The following is a 21021-nucleotide window of genomic DNA, read 5'->3' as shown; positions in this document are numbered from 1 at the left end:
ATGTTGAAAACCTTAAAGCTCATGAAAGGTCATTAAAACTGTCAGACTTCCTGAATAAAAATCCCAGCTCAGCTCTTATTATCTAACCTTTTCTATATTTTTTCCTAGCAAATGTTTTATAATTTAAAACCTTTACTAATATCTCATAGACATGTTTTCCTAATAGTCATGTGCTGCAGAACATCGTTCATTTATTTAATCTCTTTGTTCTAAAAAATATGATTGACTCAAATTTTAAGTAGATTCAAACATTTTATTTATATGTGGAATAATAAAATTGGGCCATTAAACTATATGTAAAATGTATTTATTTGATATGTACATTTCCAATTTAAATAAAATTATGGGATATATAATTGTTTATTTACAGTAAAGTAATTTAGAACTTGTTCTAAGGAGGAAAATATAAAAACTAAAGTGTGGAGCAGAAACGAGGGGATAGAAGAGAATAACGGTAACGATGAACTCCCATTGATAAACATACAGAGACACGCGCTGACCGCGTTCAGCCGCCAGGGGGCGGAAATTCACCCATCATGTCAGTTTTATCTTCTGAAGCCAAACATCTCCACCTGCTGGTCAAAGAAACATACTGCAGCTTAGCTTGATTCATTCCAAATGAAATTAGAAATATTAACTTCGAGGTTTGGCGTCACGATGATTCAGAAGATTTTTAAATTAACAAAAGCTATAACTGTAATTTATATTCTAAAATATATTTATTAATCATAACTTGCTGAAATTGTTAATCTGGATTTTACAAGCAGGCATGGATAGATGGCGTTATTAAAGATCTGAGCAGGTGTTCGTCCCAGAAGAGAAGATCTTGGTTCCACTTTGACCAGGGTGTCCACAGTGTGGCCCGGGGGCCATTTGCAGCCCTTTCAGTAGATTTGTGTGGCCCCTTGACTCAGTTTAGGAAAGAGCTGAAGCAGATGGAGATGTTATTCTTTGAGATTTTCAATAACAAAATCTTAATAAAATGTAGAAATAAAATAAAATGTACAAATCCAGTGTTTTTCTGTTTTTAGTGGTGTTTTTATATTAATGTCAGTAAGTAGGCCACAAATGTCCAGCAGACTAAATCACATCCAGTAATTAGAAAGGGCTAAAATCCAGTTAACAGCTTTGGAAGACACTTCTCATTTTTGTTGCTGGGAATAAATTAAAACAAGTTAGGAAACTGTACGAGTCTGAGACCCTGTTTCAGGCGTTTTTAATTGAAATAAATGGTCATTTGTTGCTGAGCAGGTAAAAAATGAGAATTTATCCTGAAATAATTTTAGATTTTTAACTGAAAACAAAACAAACAGATTGTGGTCCCTGAGTATGTCCAACCTGGTGATTTCGGACACCAATGACTGAGACTCTGTTCTCCTGACCTGATCTGGACACATTGAGGACAAATTCCAACCCAAACCAGTGAAAAGATGCTGATGCTCAGCAAACTCCACACCCAGCAAAACTTCAAAAAGAGCAAAACTTCACGGAGAAGAAAGACTGAAGACTCGGTCGTGAGACACGTTTATTTCTGAGACAGTTAGCGTGAGTCCACACGTCTCTGTTCACAGGCTTACCCACAATTCACTAACATCTCAGAGAAACTCCGGATCACAGTCTCAGTTCAGAGAGGCTTTTATTCTGAAGAGTCCAGGCTGTGGCACAGTATCACCTTCAGAAACCGGGAGGCCAGCTCCGGTCCCTGCAGAACCCAAACCGGACCAGCGTCTCCTCAGCGGAGTCCAAACGCAGGCCAACAGGTCGGGTCCGGTCCTCCTGTTTCCGGTTCTGGTTTACCTCTCAGAGCTGATCTTGTAGCGCAGGACGAAGTAGGCGATGATCCGCAGAGAGAAGAAGAAGATGGCGAGGACGATGAAGTCCAGGAAGAGTTTGGCGTCCAGCATGTCCAGCTCCTTCAGGATAGCCTCGGACTTCTGGAAGTGACACGCGTCGTCTTCGTCGCAGTGAAGATCCGGTCGGTCCATACCGTAGATGGACAAGATGGCGCCCTCAAAGCCGTACCTGAAACACAGCAGCACTGACGACGATTAGCTTTGGTTTTAGCTGTTAAGTTGACAACATAACGCGTTAAGTCTTAACTATACGCCTGATATATAGAAGAAAAAGGAACACAATGCTTTGTTACCAATTGTCAATACTGCGACAACCAAGGTCAGGAAAAAGTTTTAATTAAGAAAAATAGTGAGGGAGGTGGAAGTAGGTCAGCTATGCTAGCTTGACTTTGGCAATGGTAACATATAGATGTGCTGTGGAGTTCAGTGTTTTAGTTCAGTTAGAAATAAGAAATGGAAAAAGACAACCTAAACACCAACTCTGACAGAGCATCAGTACAGCAGGTGTTTAAATGAGCTAATCTGCCGCAGCGATCACTTAATAATAATCGTAAAATAAAAATCAAGCCTAAAAACATAAAACTGTAACATCCTGAATGTTTTGTTCTTGGTGTGGGAACTGTCTGAGTGTTTTTTGGTGTTGAATCCAGAAACATGAAGTGACACTGTTATCGGTTGCTATGGCAACAGATCTGTGTGTAGCGTAGCCGACACAAAGGGACAGAAAAAAGAACACGACTGGTTTTGAGTTATTAACTGTGTTTCTGTTTTTCCCTTTGCTGTGGCGTACTGCACTAAATTAATAACAGCTACATCTCCAGGTTTCATTTAGTCAACAGTTCTACCACGGCAGCGCAGCTATGGATGGCAAGGAAAAGAAGAGGCAAAACAATGACACATATGTAATGATAGTCAGGTGACGTCCGTTCCAGTAATAAGTCTATCAGTGATCAGAACCCACCAGCAGAGACGGAAATCACCGTCTCTGATCCCTCATCATTTGATGAGATATTGACAGAAAGTTATTTTTGTCTTCCTGTCAACAGCGCCCCCACCTGACGTAGGAGATGTAGGACATCCACTGCAGGTACCAGGGGATGGTGTCAAAGCTGACGAAGAACCCGGAGAACAACAGGACCGGGATCGCCGTGACGGGTCCCACAAAAGTCGCCACCTGCAGTAAACGAGCAGACCTGAGCACGGTCTCCATTGAAACGCACCAAACGACGCAGAGAGGAGGGCGGAGAAGCGACCTGCAGGGAGGTGGAGGCGGCGCCGATCAGCAGACCCAGACTCTGAGCCACCAAAGACGTCAGGACGCCCAGAGACAGGAAGAGGAAGAACCGGCCGGCGTCCGGAGGCTGAGCCGTCATCCAGTAAACGATGCTGCAGTAGACCACCGGGAAGACCACCTGCCAGGAAGACCACCCATTTATTCAGGACGTTCAGTTACCTAAAATATCCAGACTTTCTCTGCGTGACCTGAGTGAAGCTGCTCCCCTCCCCCTTCAAATCTAAAGAAACTGGTGTCAAACGTTTGTGCAGCAAAAGTTTTTGCTTGTATAGCTTTGACCTCTGGAAGCCTTTCATTAAAATGAAAGCGGCACAAACACAGCAGAGTTCATTGACACCAAATTTGTAGAAGCACTGGCTTATATTATTGGAAAACCAAAGGGATTGGAAGAAAAAGCATTTCTGTTGGTTTTTCAGGTCAGGTTGCGAAACACCTAGATGACCGTCTGCTGCTGTGAGTTACCTGGAAGGGGAGGTCGGCCATGGTCTTCGCCAGGTAGTACGCCTTCAAACTGTACCAGTAGTTCAGGTGTTCCCTCAGGAAAACGCCCAACTCCAGAGGAACTGAGCATGAGAAGACAGAAACAAGGAGGATAAGAACCTGCTGCTCCTGGTTTCTCTGGTTCTTCTTCTGCAGTTTGGACCCGGCGACTCACAGGTGAGCACTGTGGGCATGAGAGCTGCGAACATGAGGAACAGCATGGAGAAGAAGAGGAAGCCCGAGTTGCTCAGGACCTTCTTGGCTTCGTTGCCGATGCCCAGGTACAGGAGGCCGATCAGAACTCCGATCCCGATGTGAGAGGAGATCCTGAGGTGGGTCAGCACCTGCTCAGCCAATCACAGACACCAGGCACAATCACCCAGTCATAACACTGAAAATCTCCATAACATGAAATGTGAAGCAGCTGCTGTTGAGTCCAGATGCTTTTGAACGTGTTAAAACGACAGAATTTATGGATGTATAAAAATAAACCTGCAAATTATTTTCTGTCATTTTCCACTGATGTTGGGACATTTATCCTGGATTATCATCAAACATTAAAAGGTCAAAGGGGCAGCATTATGATTTCCATTATAATAATTGGTTGTTATAAAACTGTTTCATATATATCAAATTATTATTTATATATCAAATGACTTAAAAAAAATTTACTTCCTGATTTAATGCCCTGAACTTGGGTCTCTGTCTCTTTAAGAAGCTCCTGCTCTTTCTGAAGCTCCGCCTCCCAACATGGCTCCTTTATTAACCCTTCACCAACGTTTTCCCAGCGTTTCACTGAGCAGTAGCTCCTATAACGAGTTCAGCAGTTCCAGCAGCTGTTTGCTAATTGCTGGTGGCTAGTCTGAAGGATTAAAGGTTTTCTCAAACATGCATGAAAGAATCAAGGCAACACTCCAGGTTTATCTTTGTTGAGGGAAAAACATAATAACATGATGGAAAACTAAAAGAAAAGTTGATCTTACATAATAGTGCTCCTTTAAACTATTAATTCCTGTTAAAGGAAAAATGAAAACTCAGGTTTTTGTTTTATATTCAGAAGGAGGAACCTCTTTGTTCTCCTTTCCTAAATGCTAAGTTAAGTAGAAGCTAGAAGCCAGTAGAAGTAAAATCTGAGTCGGTGGGAAGTTTCCTCACCGAGTCGCGGAGGATGCTGAGGAACGTCCGTCTGAACAGGATGGAGAACTGAGTCTTGCAGCTGGCTGAGAAGCTGTGGCAACCTTCAGACGGAGAACTCTCCTGTCAGGAGCAGAAACACTGAGCTGAGAGAATCTGATCTTATTCTACCGCCTGATTATTCCTCTCCTTTGGTTTCTACCTCCTGCCAGAGGAGCGGATGCAGGTTGGCGTCTCCGTTCAGCTCCGTCTGATGCTCTTCCTCAGACTTCCTGTCCTGAACCGCCTTCACCAGTCTCACCATCTGGTCCCCGTACTCCCCGGACGCCACCTCCATGACTGCACAGAAGACAAGTAAGTTAATGTTTTAATTATTTGGAAAAAGTAGTTTTAGGGGAAGCTAAGAGGGCTAAATGTTTTCTAAGTTAGCAAAAATGCTAAAGCAGTAAACTAAAAATGATCTCTGTTATTGGTGGATTAGCAGAGGTGTGTCCACCACTAGCTACATGGAGTAGCTCTGGTTAGCCAATGACTATCTTGCTGCAGAAAGCATTCGGAGTGATTTTGGTTTAAAATCAGGTCTGAATTTTCTAATCAGAGATGATCAAACCTGCCTCTGCATTCTCCAGCCTGTCCTTTCCCAAAGCCTCTGACTTGTAGGACATGTCCAGAAACAGCTGCTAGTTAGGGAACCTTTAGCAGAAACATCTGAACCGACTTCCTTTAGTGAGGAGAAGAGGTTATTCTGTGCTGAACTCCTCAGATATGTTAAGTATCTCAGGCAGCTGCTGTAGGAGCAGAGGGTTGAGAATGGAGATCCCACCAGAGGTAAAGACAGTAAGACCATCCCAACCTGCCAGGCCAAAGCCTAACCTCTATTCAAAACTCAGACAAGCCAAGCAAGACAACATTCACGGTTCTACCGTCAGAAAACCACTGTAGATCTTCAACCAGAGTTTTTGTACTTTAACTACCAGCAAGATGTCTTCCACCCAGGCACCTCAGTATTCAAGGACAAAATTCTTAAAGTTAGAAGAACATCAAGGTTTGCTTTCCAATACCTGCCAAAAGGTTTATCTGAGGTGAACAACACCTTGCCTCCTAGGTAAACAAAGCATCGGACAGCAGGCCAGAACTGTTCTGATTCTTTCCCCTCAGGTCCAAACTAAGATTTCACTTTCTGCTGTCTTGGAAAGGGATTCATGCTGTGACTGTGTTGGTGTTCTCACTGAAGTCGGCCGGGTTGTGGTAGGTCGGACAGTTCAGTCCGAGCTCCTGCAGGTACGGAACCAGACTGGACACCTTCCCCCTGTAGATGCACTGACCCTGACTCAGCACGTAGAGCTGCAACACACAGACAGAGTCAGGCAGGTCAGAACCTCTACCCAAAGCAAATCAGTTCATAAACAATATTTAGATACTCAATGAAATGTGGCAGCCCTCCATGGGCTGCCACCTTATCGTGGTGGAGGGGTTTGAGTGTCCCAATGATCCTAGGAGCTATGCTGTCTGGGGCTTCATGCCCCTGGTAGGGTCACCCAAGGCAGACAGGTCCTAGGTGAGGGACCAGACAAAGAGCAGCCCAAAGACCCCAATGATGAAGGAAAACTTTGGACTTGGTGTTCCCTCGCCCGGACGCGGGTCACCGGGGCCCCACTCTGGAGCCAGGCCTGGAGGGGGGGCACGATGGCGAGCGTCTGGTGGCCGGGCTTTTACCCATGGAGCCCGGCCGGGCTCAGCCCGAAGAGGAAACATGGGCCCCCCCTCCCATGGGCCCACCACCCGTGGGAGGGGCCAAAGGGGTCGGGTGCAGTGTGGGATGGGTGGCAGCAGAGGGAGGGGACCCTGGCGGTCCGATCCTCGGTTGCAGAAACTGGCTCTTGGGACGTGGAATGTCACCTCTCTGGTGGGGAAGGAGCCGGAGCTAGTGCGTGAGGTCGAGAGGTTCCGGCTAGAAATAGTCGGTCTCACCTCGACGCACGGCTCTGGTTCTGGAACCAGTCTCCTTGAGAGGGGCTGGACATACTTCCACTCTGGAGTTGCCCAGGGTGAGAGGCGTCGGGCAGGAGTGGGCATACTTGTTGCTCCCCATCTCGGCGCCTGTACGTTGGGGTTTACCCCGGTGAACGAGAGGGTAGCATCCCTCCGCCTACGGGTGGGGGGACGGGTTCTGACTGTCGTTTGTGCTTACGGGCCGAACGACAGTTCAGATTACCCACCCTTTTTGGAGTCCTTAGAGGGGGTACTGGAGAGTGCTCCTCCTGGGGACTCCCTTGTTCTGCTGGGGGACTTCAACGCTCACGTGGGCAATGACAGTGAGACCTGGAGGGGCGTGGTTGGGAGGAACGGCCCGCCCGACCTGAACTCGAGCGGTGTTCTGTTGCTGGACTTCTGTGCTCGCCATGGATTGTCCATAACGAACACCATGTTCAAGCATAAGGGTGTCCATATGTGCACTTGGCACCAGGACACCCTAGGCCGCAGTTCGATGATCGACTTTGTCATCGTTTCATCGGATCTGCGGCCGTATGTCTTGGACACTCGGGTGAAGAGAGGTGCGGAGCTGTCCACTGACCACTACCTGGTGGTGAGTTGGCTCCGGTGGTGGGGGCGAAAGCCGGTCAGACCTGGCAGGCCCAAACGTGTTGTGAGGGTCTGCTGGGAACGTCTGGCGGAATCCCCTGTGAGACGGAGCTTTAACTCCCATCTCCGGCAAAACTTCGAACACGTCCCGGGGGAGGTGGGGGACATGGAGTCTGAGTGGACCGTGTTCCGTGCCTCCATTGTCGAGGCGGCCGATCGGAGCTGTGGCCGCAAGGTTGTCGGTGCCTGTCGCGGCGGCAACCCTCGAACCCGCTGGTGGACACCTTCGGTGAGGGATGCCGTCAGGCTGAAGAAGGAGTCCTATCGGGCCTTTTTGGCCTGTGGGACTCCGGAAGCAGCTGATGGGTACCGGCGGGCGAAGCGGCATGCGGCTCGGGCGGTTGCTGAGGCAAAAACCCGGGCGTGGGAGGAGTTTGGAGAGGCCATGGAGAAAGACTTCCGTACGGCTTCGAGGCGATTCTGGTCCACCATCCGGCGTCTCAGGGGGGGGAAGCGGTGCAGCACCAACACTGTTTATAGTGGGGATGGTGTGCTGCTGACCTCTACTCGGGACGTTGTGGGCCGGTGGGCAGAGTACTTCGAAGACCTCCTCAATCCCACCAACATGCCTTCCACTGAGGAAGCGGAGCCTGGGGACTCTGGGTTGGGCTCTCCAATCTCTGGGGACGAGGTCGCCGAGGTGGTTAAAAAGCTCCTCGGTGGCAGGGCCCCGGGGGTGGATGAGATCCGCCCGGAGTTCCTTAAGGCTCTGGATGTTGTAGGGTTGTGTTGGTTGACGCGACTCTGCAATGTCGCATGGACATCGGGGGCAGTTCCCCTGGATTGGCAGACTGGGGTGGTGGTCCCCCTGTTCAAAAAGGGGGACCGGAGGGTGTGCTCCAATTATAGAGGGGTCACACTCTTAAGCCTCCCTGGCAAGGTCTATTCAGGGGTCCTGGAGAGGAGGGTCCGTCGGATAGTCGAACCTCGGATTCAGGAAGAGCAGTGTGGTTTTCGTCCTGGTCGTGGAACGCTGGACCAGCTCTACACCCTCGGCAGGGTCCTGGAGGGTGCATGGGAGTTCGCCCAACCAGTCTACATGTGTTTTGTGGACCTGGAGAAGGCGTTCGACCGTGTCCCTCGGGGAGCCCTGTGGGGGGTTCTCCGGGAGTATGGGGTACCGGGCCCTTTGATACGGGCTGTCAGGTCCCTGTATGACCGGTGTCAGAGTCTGGTCCGCATTGCCGGCAGTAAGTCGGGCTCGTTTCCGGTGAGAGTTGGACTCCGCCAGGGCTGCCCTTTGTCACCGATTCTGTTCATCACTTTCATGGACAGAATTTCTAGGCGCAGCCAAGGTGTTGAGGGGATCCGATTTGGTGGCCTTAGGATCTCATCTCTGCTTTTTGCAGACGATGTGGTCCTTTTGGCTTCATCAGATCGTGATCTGCAGCTCTCGCTGGAGCGGTTCGCAGCCGAGTGTGACGCGGCCGGGATGAGGATCAGTGCCTCCAAATCCGAGGCCATGGTCTTGAGCCGGAAAAGGGTAGAGTGCCTTCTCCGGGTCAGGGGGGGTGTCCTGCCCCAAGTGGAGGAGTTTAAGTATCTCGGGATCTTGTTCACGAATGGGGGAAGAAGGGAGCGGGAGATCGACAGGCGGATTGGCGCAGCGTCTGCTGTCAAGCGGGCGCTGTACCGGTCCGTCGTGGTGAAGAGAGAGCTGAGCCAAAAAGCGAAGCTCTCGATTTACCGGTCGATCTACGTTCCCACCCTCATCTATGGTCATGAGCTTTGGGTCATGACCGAAAGAACGAGATCGCGGATACAAGCGGCCGAAATGGGTTTTCTCCGTAGGGTGGCTGGGCTCTCCCTTAGAGATAGGGTGAGAAGCTCAGTCATCCGGGAGGGACTCAGAGTAGAGCCGCTGCTCCTTCACATCGAGAGGAGCCAGTTGAGGTGGCTCGGGCATCTGGTCAGGATGCCTCCTAGACGCCTCCCTGGTGAGGTGTTCCGGGCACGTCCCACCGGGAGGAGGCCCCGGGGAAGACCCAGGACACGCTGGAGGGACTATGTCTCTCGGCTGGCCTGGGAACGCCTCGGGATTCCCCCGGAGGAGCTAGAAGAAGTGGCTGGGGAGAGGGAAGTCTGGGCCTCCCTTCTGAAGCTGCTACCCCCGCGACCCGACCTCGGATAAGCGGAAGAAGATGGATGGATGGATGGATGGATGAAATGTGTTTTATTTGTGTTCACTAAACTCTGAGAGTTTTTTGGTCATTTGATGCAAAACTTCAAAAATAGACACATTTGTCCAATAAAGCAGATGAAGGAAGTTGGTGGCACCACCTAGTGGACCAAACTGTGAGTTATAGAACAGCGTCTGGCTCCTTTCCTAACCTAATCTAAACATTGTTTTCCCTCTTTTCTCTGTTTGGTGTTGGGCATTAGAGTGCTGTTGGGTCTGAAAGTGGTGTTGCAACTTAGGCTGGTGTTATGTCTCAGGATAGTATTAGCTTTTAGGGAAGTGTTGGGTCTTGGGGACATATTGGGTGTGAAGGTGGTGTTGGTTCTCAGAAGAATGTTGGTTCCTAAAGCAGCGCTGGACTTAGGGAAGTGTTGGGTCTTAGTTTCTGCATCTAAATGGTGTATTGAGTTTGTCCTCATCTTGCCTTGTCAAACAGCTCAAAGAGTTTGGCGCTGGGTTGGTGGATGGTGCAGATGACCGTCCGTCCTCCTCGAGCCAGAGCTTTGAGAAGAGAGACGACTTGGAAACAAGACGAACTGTCCAAACCGCTGGAACGCAAACAGACACAGGAACGAAGGTCAGTGTTAAAAAAGACAATCTGAAGTTCCTCATGGTCCAAGCAGTTCAAGCTTCTGCTCAAAGAAATCAACAGAACCAGATGGACGCTCACAAATAATTTAACCAACCATAAAAACTGGAAATTCAAAATAAATAGGAAATTAATAAGATGAATTAATAAATCCATCGGAGGAACCTTCTGCTCACCTGGTGGGTTCGTCGAAGAACATCACCGGAGGATTGTTGACGAGCTCCAGAGCGATGGCCAGCCTCTTCCTCTGGCCTCCGGACAGGTGGGAGGTTCTGGTTTTAGCACAGTCCAGCAGACCCAGAGCTGTCAGGATCTCCTGGACCTGATGGAGCCCAAAACAGAAGCAGACCCGCCGCTCAGACTCTGAGGCTGAGTTGGAGCAGTGAAGCTGTTTTAATCCGAAACCCACCATCTCCCTCCGAGCCTCCACCTTCTCCTGCAGCTTCAGGTTGGCTGAAACCTGCAGAAACACACAGATTTCACCTCCAGACCTAAAAACCCGTTTCAGGTCAGCAGAGAGGGACGGGGACGGTACCGGCTTCATCACTGAGACCAGAAATGTTCTTTTGTTTGGTTGGATTTCAGATCAACTGGATGGTTTTAGCTTTTTCACCATTAGCCAATATACAAATTTAGTAAAAATGTTAAATAAATCATAAAAAGTGATTTTTATCGCACCTTTCTTTAAAACTCAATTAAAGGATTCTGCCTGTTCCAAATAGAAAACAGTAAAAAAGAAATTCAGCAATAATTTGGGTTATTTTGACTCTGATTTTAGAAAATCCTATTTTCACTGTTCATTCATTTATAAATGTAACAGATTCAAACTAAATATTTATCTCCAAACTGCATATTTAGTTGACAAGCTAAATATTTCATATACAAACCAAATATTGAAAATTTATTCTTCTGACTAAATGTTTTGCTCCAAACTAAAAATATGGTTAGCAAGCTAAATATTGCTCGCTAACTAAGTATTTAGTTTGAGGCTAAACATTTGAAGATAAATGTTTAGATTGTAAATTAAATATTTAACTTGCTAATTAAACGTTTAGTGTGAAACTGACATCTATAAATTAAAATATGACTTTAAGAAATGAAGCCTTAATTTGTTCCCTCATGACAGGCTAAATGCTCTACAAAGGCATCCCGTAGGTACGGGGCTTCTGTACTGCCAAGTTGCCGTTGACACATTTTGCTAAATCTCTTGAAGTCTCAGCGTTGGGGATTTTCTGACCTGTTTTACTCAGTGATTTGGTTTTTTGTGACTGGGGAAGCTGTGGCTGTGGTTGCTCCTACCATCATGGCCTCCTGCACGGTGAGATGCGGCAGCAGCATGTCGTCCTGCATGATGTAGCAGGAAACCTTCCGGAAAGAGCGCAGGTCTCTGGGTTGACCGTTGATCAGGATCTCACCCTTCATCCCCGTCTCCCTGTTGGAAGGACTCAGTGAGTCTGGGTTACGTTGTTCTGAAACGCTTCAGGAAAACTCGGACCGCCATGGGGCGTGTGGATGAAGAGCCTCCCGCTCACCTGTACCCCGCCAAGATATTCATGAGCGTGGACTTCCCGGCTCCTGAGGGCCCCATGATGGCCACCAGGTCCCCGCTGGTGAATTTCCCAGAGATGGCTTTGAGCAGAGTTTTGTAACCTGAAACGAGGCGGAACAATGAGTCTGCCGGTTCCCAGCAGCACCCAGAGCGGCTCTTTGTCCTGCAGGCCGGGCTCCGGTTTCACACCGCTTCCCCTCTGACTGGGCTCAGCGGTTCCACTCCACCAGCCGAGCTCTGACTGGCTGGAGGGCTTATGAGACGGAGAGGAGAAGATCTGAACCAGAACCAGACAACTGGTGGGGTTAAAGGTTAAAACGCACAAAAATAAACAGAAAAGTTCATTTCAGAACCCAGTCAGTCAATCAGTCAATCAATCAATCCTTCTATCCATCCATCCATCTCATTAATCTAAAACCCTGAACAGAACAACGATGAAGATGATCTTCAGTAACCTCTGCAGTTTATCTGCTGATGGAGTCTAAACACTCCTTAATGGGATTATCATGTTTAATCTGAGAACGGGATTAAATCTCTGCTGGCCGACAGTAACCTCTGCAGCAGCACCAGAACCTGCGCACCATGCTACAACTGGTACAAAACCCATAAAACAGAGAGTACTACACCCTGTACTATCGTGGTACTATAGAGTACTTCCTCTCTACTCCAACCATCCTCTGATTGGCTGTTGGCCTGTGGGGGCGCTGCACCAAGAACCACTGAAGGAAACGACACAAAAACCTCTGAAGACGCTGAGAGCAACTTCCTTCTTCACCAGATGGAAACAAGATGGAGGCGTCAGATTTTAGCGGCTGGAGGATTTCTCTTTAGTCTTTGGCCAAAGACCAAGAGCCATTTCTGCTGCTAGCGCTAGGCTAGCACATTTGTTTTGCTTTTATTTATCAATCAATCAATCAATCAAATTTTATTTGTATAGCACATTTCAGCAGCAAGGCATTTCAAAGTGCTTTACATCATAACAAACACAGAATCACAATGCAATATAGAATCAATCATTAAGTCAAGTTACATCAATAAATTTGTAATTGATTACATTTCAAATACAATTCTAAACAGGTGGGTTTTCAGTTGAGATTTAAAAGAAGTCAGTGTTTCAGCTGTTTTACAGTTTTCTGGAAGTTTGTTCCAAATTTGTGGTGCATAGATGCTGAAAGCTGCTTCTCCTCGTTTGGTTCTGGTTCTGGGGATGCAGAGCAGACCAGAACCGGAAGACCTGAGAGGTCTGGAAGGTTGATACAATAAAAGCAGATCTTTAATGTATTGTGGTGCTAAGCCGTTCAGTGATTTATAAACTAACAACAGTATTTTAAAGTCTATTCTTTGAGCTACAGGGAGCCAGTGGAGGGACTTTAAAACTGGTGTTATGTGCTCTAGAATGCCCCAGAATGCCCTGTGCTGTAGTCCACTTCCTGCTTTTGGAGCGGTCTCTGCTCCATTTGGTTCATTTGCATTCAAACCGAACCAGAGTTCACGTCAACCGAACCCAAACCGAGGTCTGGAGGACCAGAGTTCAGTGAATCGGTTCGATTATGAATTCACACTTCCCCAAACAAACTGGACTTTCTAGGCAAACGGACTAGAGTTGGATTAAAGCGAAGTAAACAGAACCGGTGTGAATGCACCCTACGTAAGGTGCTGTTCCTAGTAGGACTGGACCATAAAACAATGACAATATCTATCAGGACAGAGCTGTGATCAATAGAAATACACATGATAGAATGTTGATAATTTCACTAAACTTCCATCCAGAACTGCAAGGCATTCTGGGGCATGTAGGCAGAGGAAAGGCTTTAGCCGCTCAACCTTTGACAGATTTTTTATTTGACTATTTTAATATTGAATATGTTTTGTTTGGGGCAGAACCGATCCGGTTCAGGTCTCGTCAGGTTCTAAACTCTAGAAAAAACAACAGATCAAGACCTGAGTCAGTCTGAGGAAGATGTGAGCAGATGAGAGAGAAGCCATGAAAAGTTTGGGACGTACTGATCGAACCAGAGGAACAGCCTGTCTCAGCTTTATTCACACCTGAGCAGGTGAGGAATGTTCCCACTGAAACCAGGAGGGTTTACCCGCAGCACAAACAAAGAGTTTAACCGCTGCTTCCAGAGAAATATGATCTGTGCTGACCTTTATTCCAGAGTCACAGAACAAAACGGGCAGCAGCTAGGGATTCGTAGTGAGACGAGTTTCCTGCTGCTGAACGCAGATCAGAGATTCAACTTTTAGAAAAACCCTAAAACTCTGAGAAATGTTTCTGTCAGGCTGTGAGAAACAATCCGACTTTCTCAGATTTCTCCTCTAAAGATGCTCACTCAGAGATCCCTGCTTCTACATGAGAAGAAACCAAAGCTGCTCTGCATCTCAGCAGGGTTCGGTTGCCGTGGTAACGGGTCAACGGGTGAAGAACATTTACATAAAACCTGTCAGGAAACACCTCCACCACTCAACTGAATGTATAAAACACAGAAAACATCATCGGTGAGCAGCTCAGGCTGCCAGAACAGGGGTCAAATCAGGGGTCATCCAGGTGATTCAGTTGGTCCAATTGGACTCTGAACTACAAACACCCGACAAGAGAAAGAAGCAAAGCTAATACAAGAGTAAGACCAAGAAGACAGAGACCAGACCAGATGAGGGCGAGACCAGAAACATGACGGGGGAGAAACCGTGGCGATCAGAGACGTTGTGCTGCTGTCAGCCTGACCCAGAGCAGCTGTGGCTACAATGTAGCTTACGATAATCAGCATGGGAATGTCTGTGTGAATGAGAGAATGACTGAATGTTGTATGAAGCGCTTTGACTTAAAAAGTCCTAAAATTATTATTTATAATTTTTTACTAAGAATTTGACCTTCTGATTACTTTAAACTTTAAAGTTTACAGACGTGAATAAAATGTAATGACAGAGTCTGTAACTCAGAAGTGACTTGCACAAATTTACTAACTTATTCGTAAGTTAGTAAATTTGACTTGTTTACATAGCAAGTCAAAGTAAGTCACATCAATACATTTACTCTGTTAATGTGCAGGAACAGTTATTCAGCTCCCTGGTTGCCATATTGACATCGTCCACGTTGCCAGTTCTGCTTCTAAAAGAGTCTGAATCTCTGTTTCTCTTTAACTTCCATATTTAACCACTTCGACCTGCAGGAACTTAGACATTTATATTCCAGCTCAGTTAGGACTAACCATTCAGATGTACAAAACGCCTGAGTGGACCTAGCCCCGCCTTCTAGGCGCAGCTCCTCCCCCACTTATCTCCTACAGACTAGCCAGCAGCAATTAGCAAACATTAGCACATTATTAGAAAACACTTGGTGGAACTGTTGAGCTTAGCGTTGCTGGTAAAAACGTTGTTAGGGTTAATAGAGCGGCCATGTTGGGAGGCGGAGCTTCAGAAAGAGCAGGAGTTTTTAAAGAGACAGAGGCCAAATTTCAAGGCATGAAATCAGGAAGTAAAAATTCTCTTAAGTCATATTTGATATATACAGAATTTTCAGGTGATGTAGTTACTCGATTGTATTATGAAGTTGCACTTTGTGGCTTCAAAACATAATTCTGCTCTTTAAACCAAATAAAAAACTGCAGTGATGTAATTCCTGTAAAAATCTCGGTTGTCTTAAGTTCTGTAATCTTTCTGGATCGGTGAAAGCATCGGGGTTTGAAATGCGGCTGAAAGCCGTGCAGGCGGGTGAAGCGGCGTATCGCTGCTCAGATCGGGACGCTCTGCGCTGCTTTGTTCTGCTCTGAAAAGATGAAACACAATCCCAACGTTTCTGTTCACATTCTGGGTTTTAGAGTCACCACTGCTCAGAAAGAGTCTTCTTCTGGTGGTGAGCTTGTTAATAACCAGAAGGCTTAATAAAGCCCACTCAGATTATAATCTGACAGTTGGATCAATTTAGCGGTTTCTGGTTTTCTGCAGACTCATCAGATTGTTGTTTTCCTTCATCACAGAGAAATTCCTCTCAGCTGTGGGTGGCAGAGCTTCTTAATCTGACCTGCAGCTATTTCCAGCAGGAGATGCTGAGTGAGATTAACAGATTACAGCCTGTTAATCTAGCAGGAACACACCAACAGAGTGGGACCGGGACAATAACAAACCGCTGCTGGTGGCGTCTTCGTCTCCTGCTGGTTCTCCGTGTTTCCTGAGCTCAGCTTCAGTGTTACTATGAAACAGACCAGAAATCCACCGATCTCTGATTATTCCCTGAAAATGCAGATTAGGAATAATTTTCCCACCCTCGTTTTGGCGCCCCTTCAAGCACAGCGCCCATTTGCGCCCACTTTTTACACCACTGGTTGTAGTTTGTTGTTGGACCACAGATCAAGAGTCTAATATCATCCAATCAGATCAATTCATTTTATTGATATAAAATGAACTGACTTCACAACAATAACTGAACATAATCAGATCACGGCTGCTGTGGATCTGGAGGTGGAGCAGATTCCAGTAAGACGGTTCTGGTGGCGACCGGTCCAGGTAATCAGATCAAAATAATTCAATCCAATCAGAGACTGATCCCCGTTTGTTCCTGCTTCTAGTGCAGTTCTGTCAAGTTATTTACCTGCAGAATCTGTCTGATTTACAGCTTTCCTCCTCTAAACAAGCACAGGGTGACAGTGGAAAGAACAACTCCTGTTCAACAGGAAGAGCCTCCAGCAGAACCAGAGCCAGGAAACTTTGTGTTGAGTGTTAAAACACAATAATGGTTGAAATGCTTTAAGGTTTTTCCTTATAGATTCTGTAACTGAGATCAAATCTCACACATGGATGCAGCTTTCAGCTTCTATGCGCCACAAATCTGGAACAAACTTCCAGAAAACTTCAAAACAGCCGAAACACAGAGTTCCTTTAAACCTAGACTGAAAATCAAGCCAGTTGCTTTCAGACTCTGAACTGTTTTGGTCCTGTCAAAAGACAGAACCAAAACAGGCTGAAGACGTTTCAACCAGTTCTTGGTAGAAAGAGACATAAATCATGCTAATATAAATTATTGAGCTTGTTTGAATCTGTGACGTGATTAATTGATTTATTGATTATTGTGATTGGAAGTGTGGCCAACACGGACTGAACGGCTTCAATCTGCTTTTCTTGTTTGATCTAATTCCTCTCACTGCGTCTGCAGGCTCCCATGATGCAATCTGATCTGGTTGAAACGTAGCGAGGAGCTGGATGCTGACGGACTGTCGGGTCGGGTCAGACTCCAGGTAGGTTCTGGCTGAAGGCCTCGGGTTGGTTGCTTTCCCACGAGGTTTAACCGAGCGAGGTGACGGCAGTGACCTGAGCAACATGGCTGATCCTCTGACGGAGGGAACTCCAGCCTGGTCAGGGTGGAGGTGAAGCACACAGATCATCTTCATCTTTTCCATGTTGGGCTCGCTGAGCATCAGCTCATGAATCAGTTCAGTGACCGAACGTCATGAAGACTCTGAAGCTCCGTTTCCATTCAGCATATAAATAAAATTACCAAAATAAATTAGCTAAATGGAAACACAATGAAAAAACACGCAGCCTCAGAAAAGAAAACATGAAGGAGGAAAGAGATTTTAAACAATTTATAACGGGTCCATAACTTTGACTTTGACATCTAACTAAATATTTAGTTTTTAAACTATTTTTGCTTGAAAGCTAAACATTTAAGTTGGATTAAAACATTTAGTTTTTAACTAAATATTTAGTTTTCAAACTTCCTAACTAATTATTTAATTTGAAAGCTAAATATTTAGCTTGTGAATTAAATATTTAGTTTGCAACTCTGACATTTATGAATGTATGAATAACATGGTGAAAAATGAAATCCTGCACTTTTCTCTCTCAGACTAAATAAATTGAAATGTAGCTGTTAGTTTCTTAGTGTGTAACTGCAAACGGCTCCCCGTCTAACCCGAACCTTCAAGGCCTGAACCTGCCAATCCACGGGCCGCTAAGCGTACCTGTCTCAGGCGGGGGTCAACAGGTGGGGGTCAACACAGTCCGATGTAGGTGAAGGTCAGACCATGAGCTCATCATGAATGAACTTTCCCCCCTCCGTCCAGACAAAGTAACAATGATCTCTTCATCCTGGTGTCAGTTCAAGAGTCACTGAGTCGGTTTGACCTTTGACCCAGAGTCCCTGCCAGGGACCAAACTGCTGAGAAAACCATATTTTCTGGCGTCATGAAGACGAACAAACCCCTTCATCAGGACAAGCTGGTGATTTTGTAGGTCAGGTTTCCACCAAAGGCTTGAGTGGAACAGCTTACAGATCTTGGTTCGTGGTTTGGAGTAGAAACGTGGCCGTTTTGAATCATATTTGGGCAACTGGTAAGGATTTCTTCTGAACACCTTCCAGTGGAGAAGTTTTAGAAATGTCCCTTCTGGACCAGTACAGACTAATGAAGGAACACCACCTTCACCAGTAGATGGACTGGTGGTCTTTCTTTCCACTCTGACCAATTGTTACTGTAATTTTGCATTCAAAGTCTCTGCTGTGAACAAAGCCGCCTCAGATGATCCAGAACCTGTTGGATCCTGATGTCCCTCCACTCCACTGGCTACCTGAACCCCCCACGCTGCTCATGGGGGGTCAAACAGCTGCTATTTAAACTCTGATTTAGCGGCAGCTGGTCCTTCTGGATCGCTGATCTCCTCAGAGGAACATTGTCCGGTACCACTGTGCCTAAAGGCAATCTCAGTCCAGGCTGCTGAGGTTCCACCACGGTGGTATAAACTATCAGAAATCAACTCTCCTGTCCAAGCAACTCCACCAACTCCTCTGACTTTGGACCACTGGGGCGGTTCTACTGAGTCTCTGAAGTCTCTTCTTCGTGGCCGTGGCATTAACTGGTTCTTCCTCAATCAGGCCTAGCCAGATTCATCTCCATTTGCAGATGTTGTGCAGTTCCTCCCTGTTTTTAGGAACCACTCAGAGATGGAACCAGCCGGGTCAAGCTAGTTTGATTGGCAACAGATTCCATTAGTTGACTGGAACAAAAACATCTGAACCAATCATGGGACCACAGCAGTTGATGATAAATCCATGGTCAAACTTTGAGGTCCAAACCTTTTTATTGGTTGTGGCAGAAGAGTGCTGACGGCGTCCACTGGACGAGGCAATGGGCAATGAGCAAATATACAGAGAGAAACTGGCCGCCCAACAATATGCATGCAAAATGACATCATCGGCGTGCCAACCACAGCGAGGAATGGACCGCCAATGGAGTCACTCCCAACGTGACCAGAACCAAACCAGACAGTTACCGTCTACAGCAGGGGCAGGAAATCCTGGTCCTGGAGGGCCGGTGTCCTGCAACTCTTAGACGTCTCCCTGGTCCAACACACTTGAATCCAACAGCTGAATCTCCTCCTCAGTGTAGTCAGGTTCTCCAGAGTCCTGCTAATGACCTCATTATTTGTCTCAGGTGTGTTGAAGTAGAGATACATCTGAAAGTTGCAGGAACCGGCCCTCCAGGCCTGGAGTTGCCCAACCCTGGTCTACAGTCAGACCTGACAATGTCAGTAAATCATGACAGTAAAGTTTTGCGTTTCTTTCTCTGCCAGTTTCACTCTTACCTTTTTTCCTCCACCAGGGTCCCTCTCTGATTGAGTAAGAGACATCTTTGAACTCTATGTTGACGGCTGGTCTCCGTGGCAACGAGGAGAACCTCTGGGCCTCCGTCAGGGTGTTGTCCACCTTCTTCAGGGGTCCGTCCAGCTTCTTCTGGTGTTTCTGCAGCAGCGGCGTCTGCTGGGTTCCCCCTGGATGCTTGTTGATCTCCTCTTCCAAACAGACGCACACCGTCCGGGGGTCCAGCATCAGGTCGGGGGGCCCGTTGGTGTTCTGCAGGTGAGAAGATGTTTCTTTCAAGCTCAATTTGTTCAGTGCCGCCATTTTAAAAAGAAATTCAGAAGTTTTCTTTCAACTTTTTTAAACATAATTCTTCCAGCTGTAACGTGAGGTTGGTGCAGACTTCATGAGGACGTGTTGGAGCGTCAGCTGGAGAAGAGCAGTGAGCGCTCAGATTAGCAGGCTCCTGTTTATGTGGGACGCTTTGAGGCTCTAATCTGTCCCGGAGGTTACTGCTGGACAGACTGAGCTGATTGCTGCCCTGAATCAGCACTAAACATCACACATACACCTGGAAAACAATCACTTCACATGGAGGAAAAGATTTTTTAAAGCCAAAAATTAACTTTAGCTTCTTCTCTTTATTACCAGTCCCTGCTGTTGCTGGAAGACGGCACTAGGGGGCGCAGTGTGGAGAAGTTCTGCAAAGATAAAGACTAAAAAAAGACAAATTATGCAAACTAACACTTCTGCACTTATGGGAGCTTTAAACACATTTCCTTGACACTGCCTCTGGTGGTCAGATTTATATTGCACACTGTGAGGATGACGCCCGAAACATTTAGAAAAAGCACAAAACAGATAAATCAGAGACTGGGAGTTAATATAAAACCAGATTTAACGACTCAAAAGCAACTACCCCTACCTGCTGATTGTTTCAGTTCAGGTTAAAGTCTTAATTTGTGTTTCTTTGTGTTGTAGTGTTCAGGTGGTGGACAGTGGACACCTGTCCTCTGGTGGGTCTACCTGTTCATGAGCCACTGAGCGCGCTCAGTCTGCCAGAGGAACCTCCTGTCCACCACTGAAGCAACAACTCAAACTGTTCAGTCTGACTGCTCTATATTCTGATTATTAGAAATTATTTGTATTTCTAAAATAATATTAATAAGAAAAAGCAAAATCAGATTCTGTCTCATATTTGTTTCCACCTGTCTGAGGAACTGAGCGACTAAACTGTCAATATGAGACAGAAACTCTCCAAGAACTGAAGTCAGGTTCTGTTTTCACATGCAATGTGTGTGTGTGTGTGTGTGTTGCACTCACCATGATGATGGAGTTAGTCACAGTGGGATTGTGCACAGACCAGGCGGCCATCAGACAGGCCATGGCAGACAGACTGCAGCTCTGTGAAGCTGAACTCTGAGGAAACTCCCATCGGCCCGGCGCTGGGAAAAGTCTCCGCCCCCTGAGCTATAGCCCCGCCCCGTAGCCTAAGGCCACACCCACTCATACAGGTCCATGTGAAAATACAGAATACTGATTATTGTTTAGGATTTTTATGAATATCTATCCTAAAAGAGCTGGAAGCTAATTTAATTTCAATGCTGAAGCAAATGGTGGTTTGTGATGTGGCCAGCTGCCAAGAGCAGCATTAGCATCGGGGGCTAATGCACACACATCAGATAAAATAATAAAATCTATCCATCTAATATTTAGTTAATGAGCTATTT

General features: G+C 46.5%; 1 protein-coding gene across 1 annotated transcript; it reads right to left on the bottom strand.

Moving 5' to 3' along the window:
• Positions 1 to 1508: 1508 nt before the first annotated feature.
• abcg1 (ATP-binding cassette, sub-family G (WHITE), member 1) lies at positions 1509 to 20718 on the bottom strand. Its single transcript, XM_032590999.1, has 15 exons — positions 20615 to 20718; positions 19297 to 19564; positions 11705 to 11822; positions 11472 to 11604; positions 10582 to 10632; positions 10349 to 10494; positions 10008 to 10131; positions 5991 to 6105; positions 4964 to 5100; positions 4783 to 4884; positions 3803 to 3971; positions 3610 to 3710; positions 3107 to 3265; positions 2909 to 3027; positions 1509 to 2022 (listed from the first exon to the last, which is right to left on the bottom strand). The coding sequence occupies exons 1-15, from the start codon at positions 20675 to 20677 to the stop codon at positions 1794 to 1796; spliced, it is 2034 nt and encodes a 677-aa protein (XP_032446890.1). The 5' UTR covers positions 20678 to 20718; the 3' UTR covers positions 1509 to 1793.
• Positions 20719 to 21021: the final 303 nt, after the last annotated feature.

This window comes from Xiphophorus hellerii, chromosome 18, assembly GCF_003331165.1.
Source record: "Xiphophorus hellerii strain 12219 chromosome 18, Xiphophorus_hellerii-4.1, whole genome shotgun sequence".
Classification (NCBI taxonomy): domain Eukaryota; kingdom Metazoa; phylum Chordata; class Actinopteri; order Cyprinodontiformes; family Poeciliidae; genus Xiphophorus; species Xiphophorus hellerii.
The sequence above is the reverse complement of the archived record's forward strand: the minus strand, read 5'-3'. Positions and strand labels throughout refer to the sequence as shown.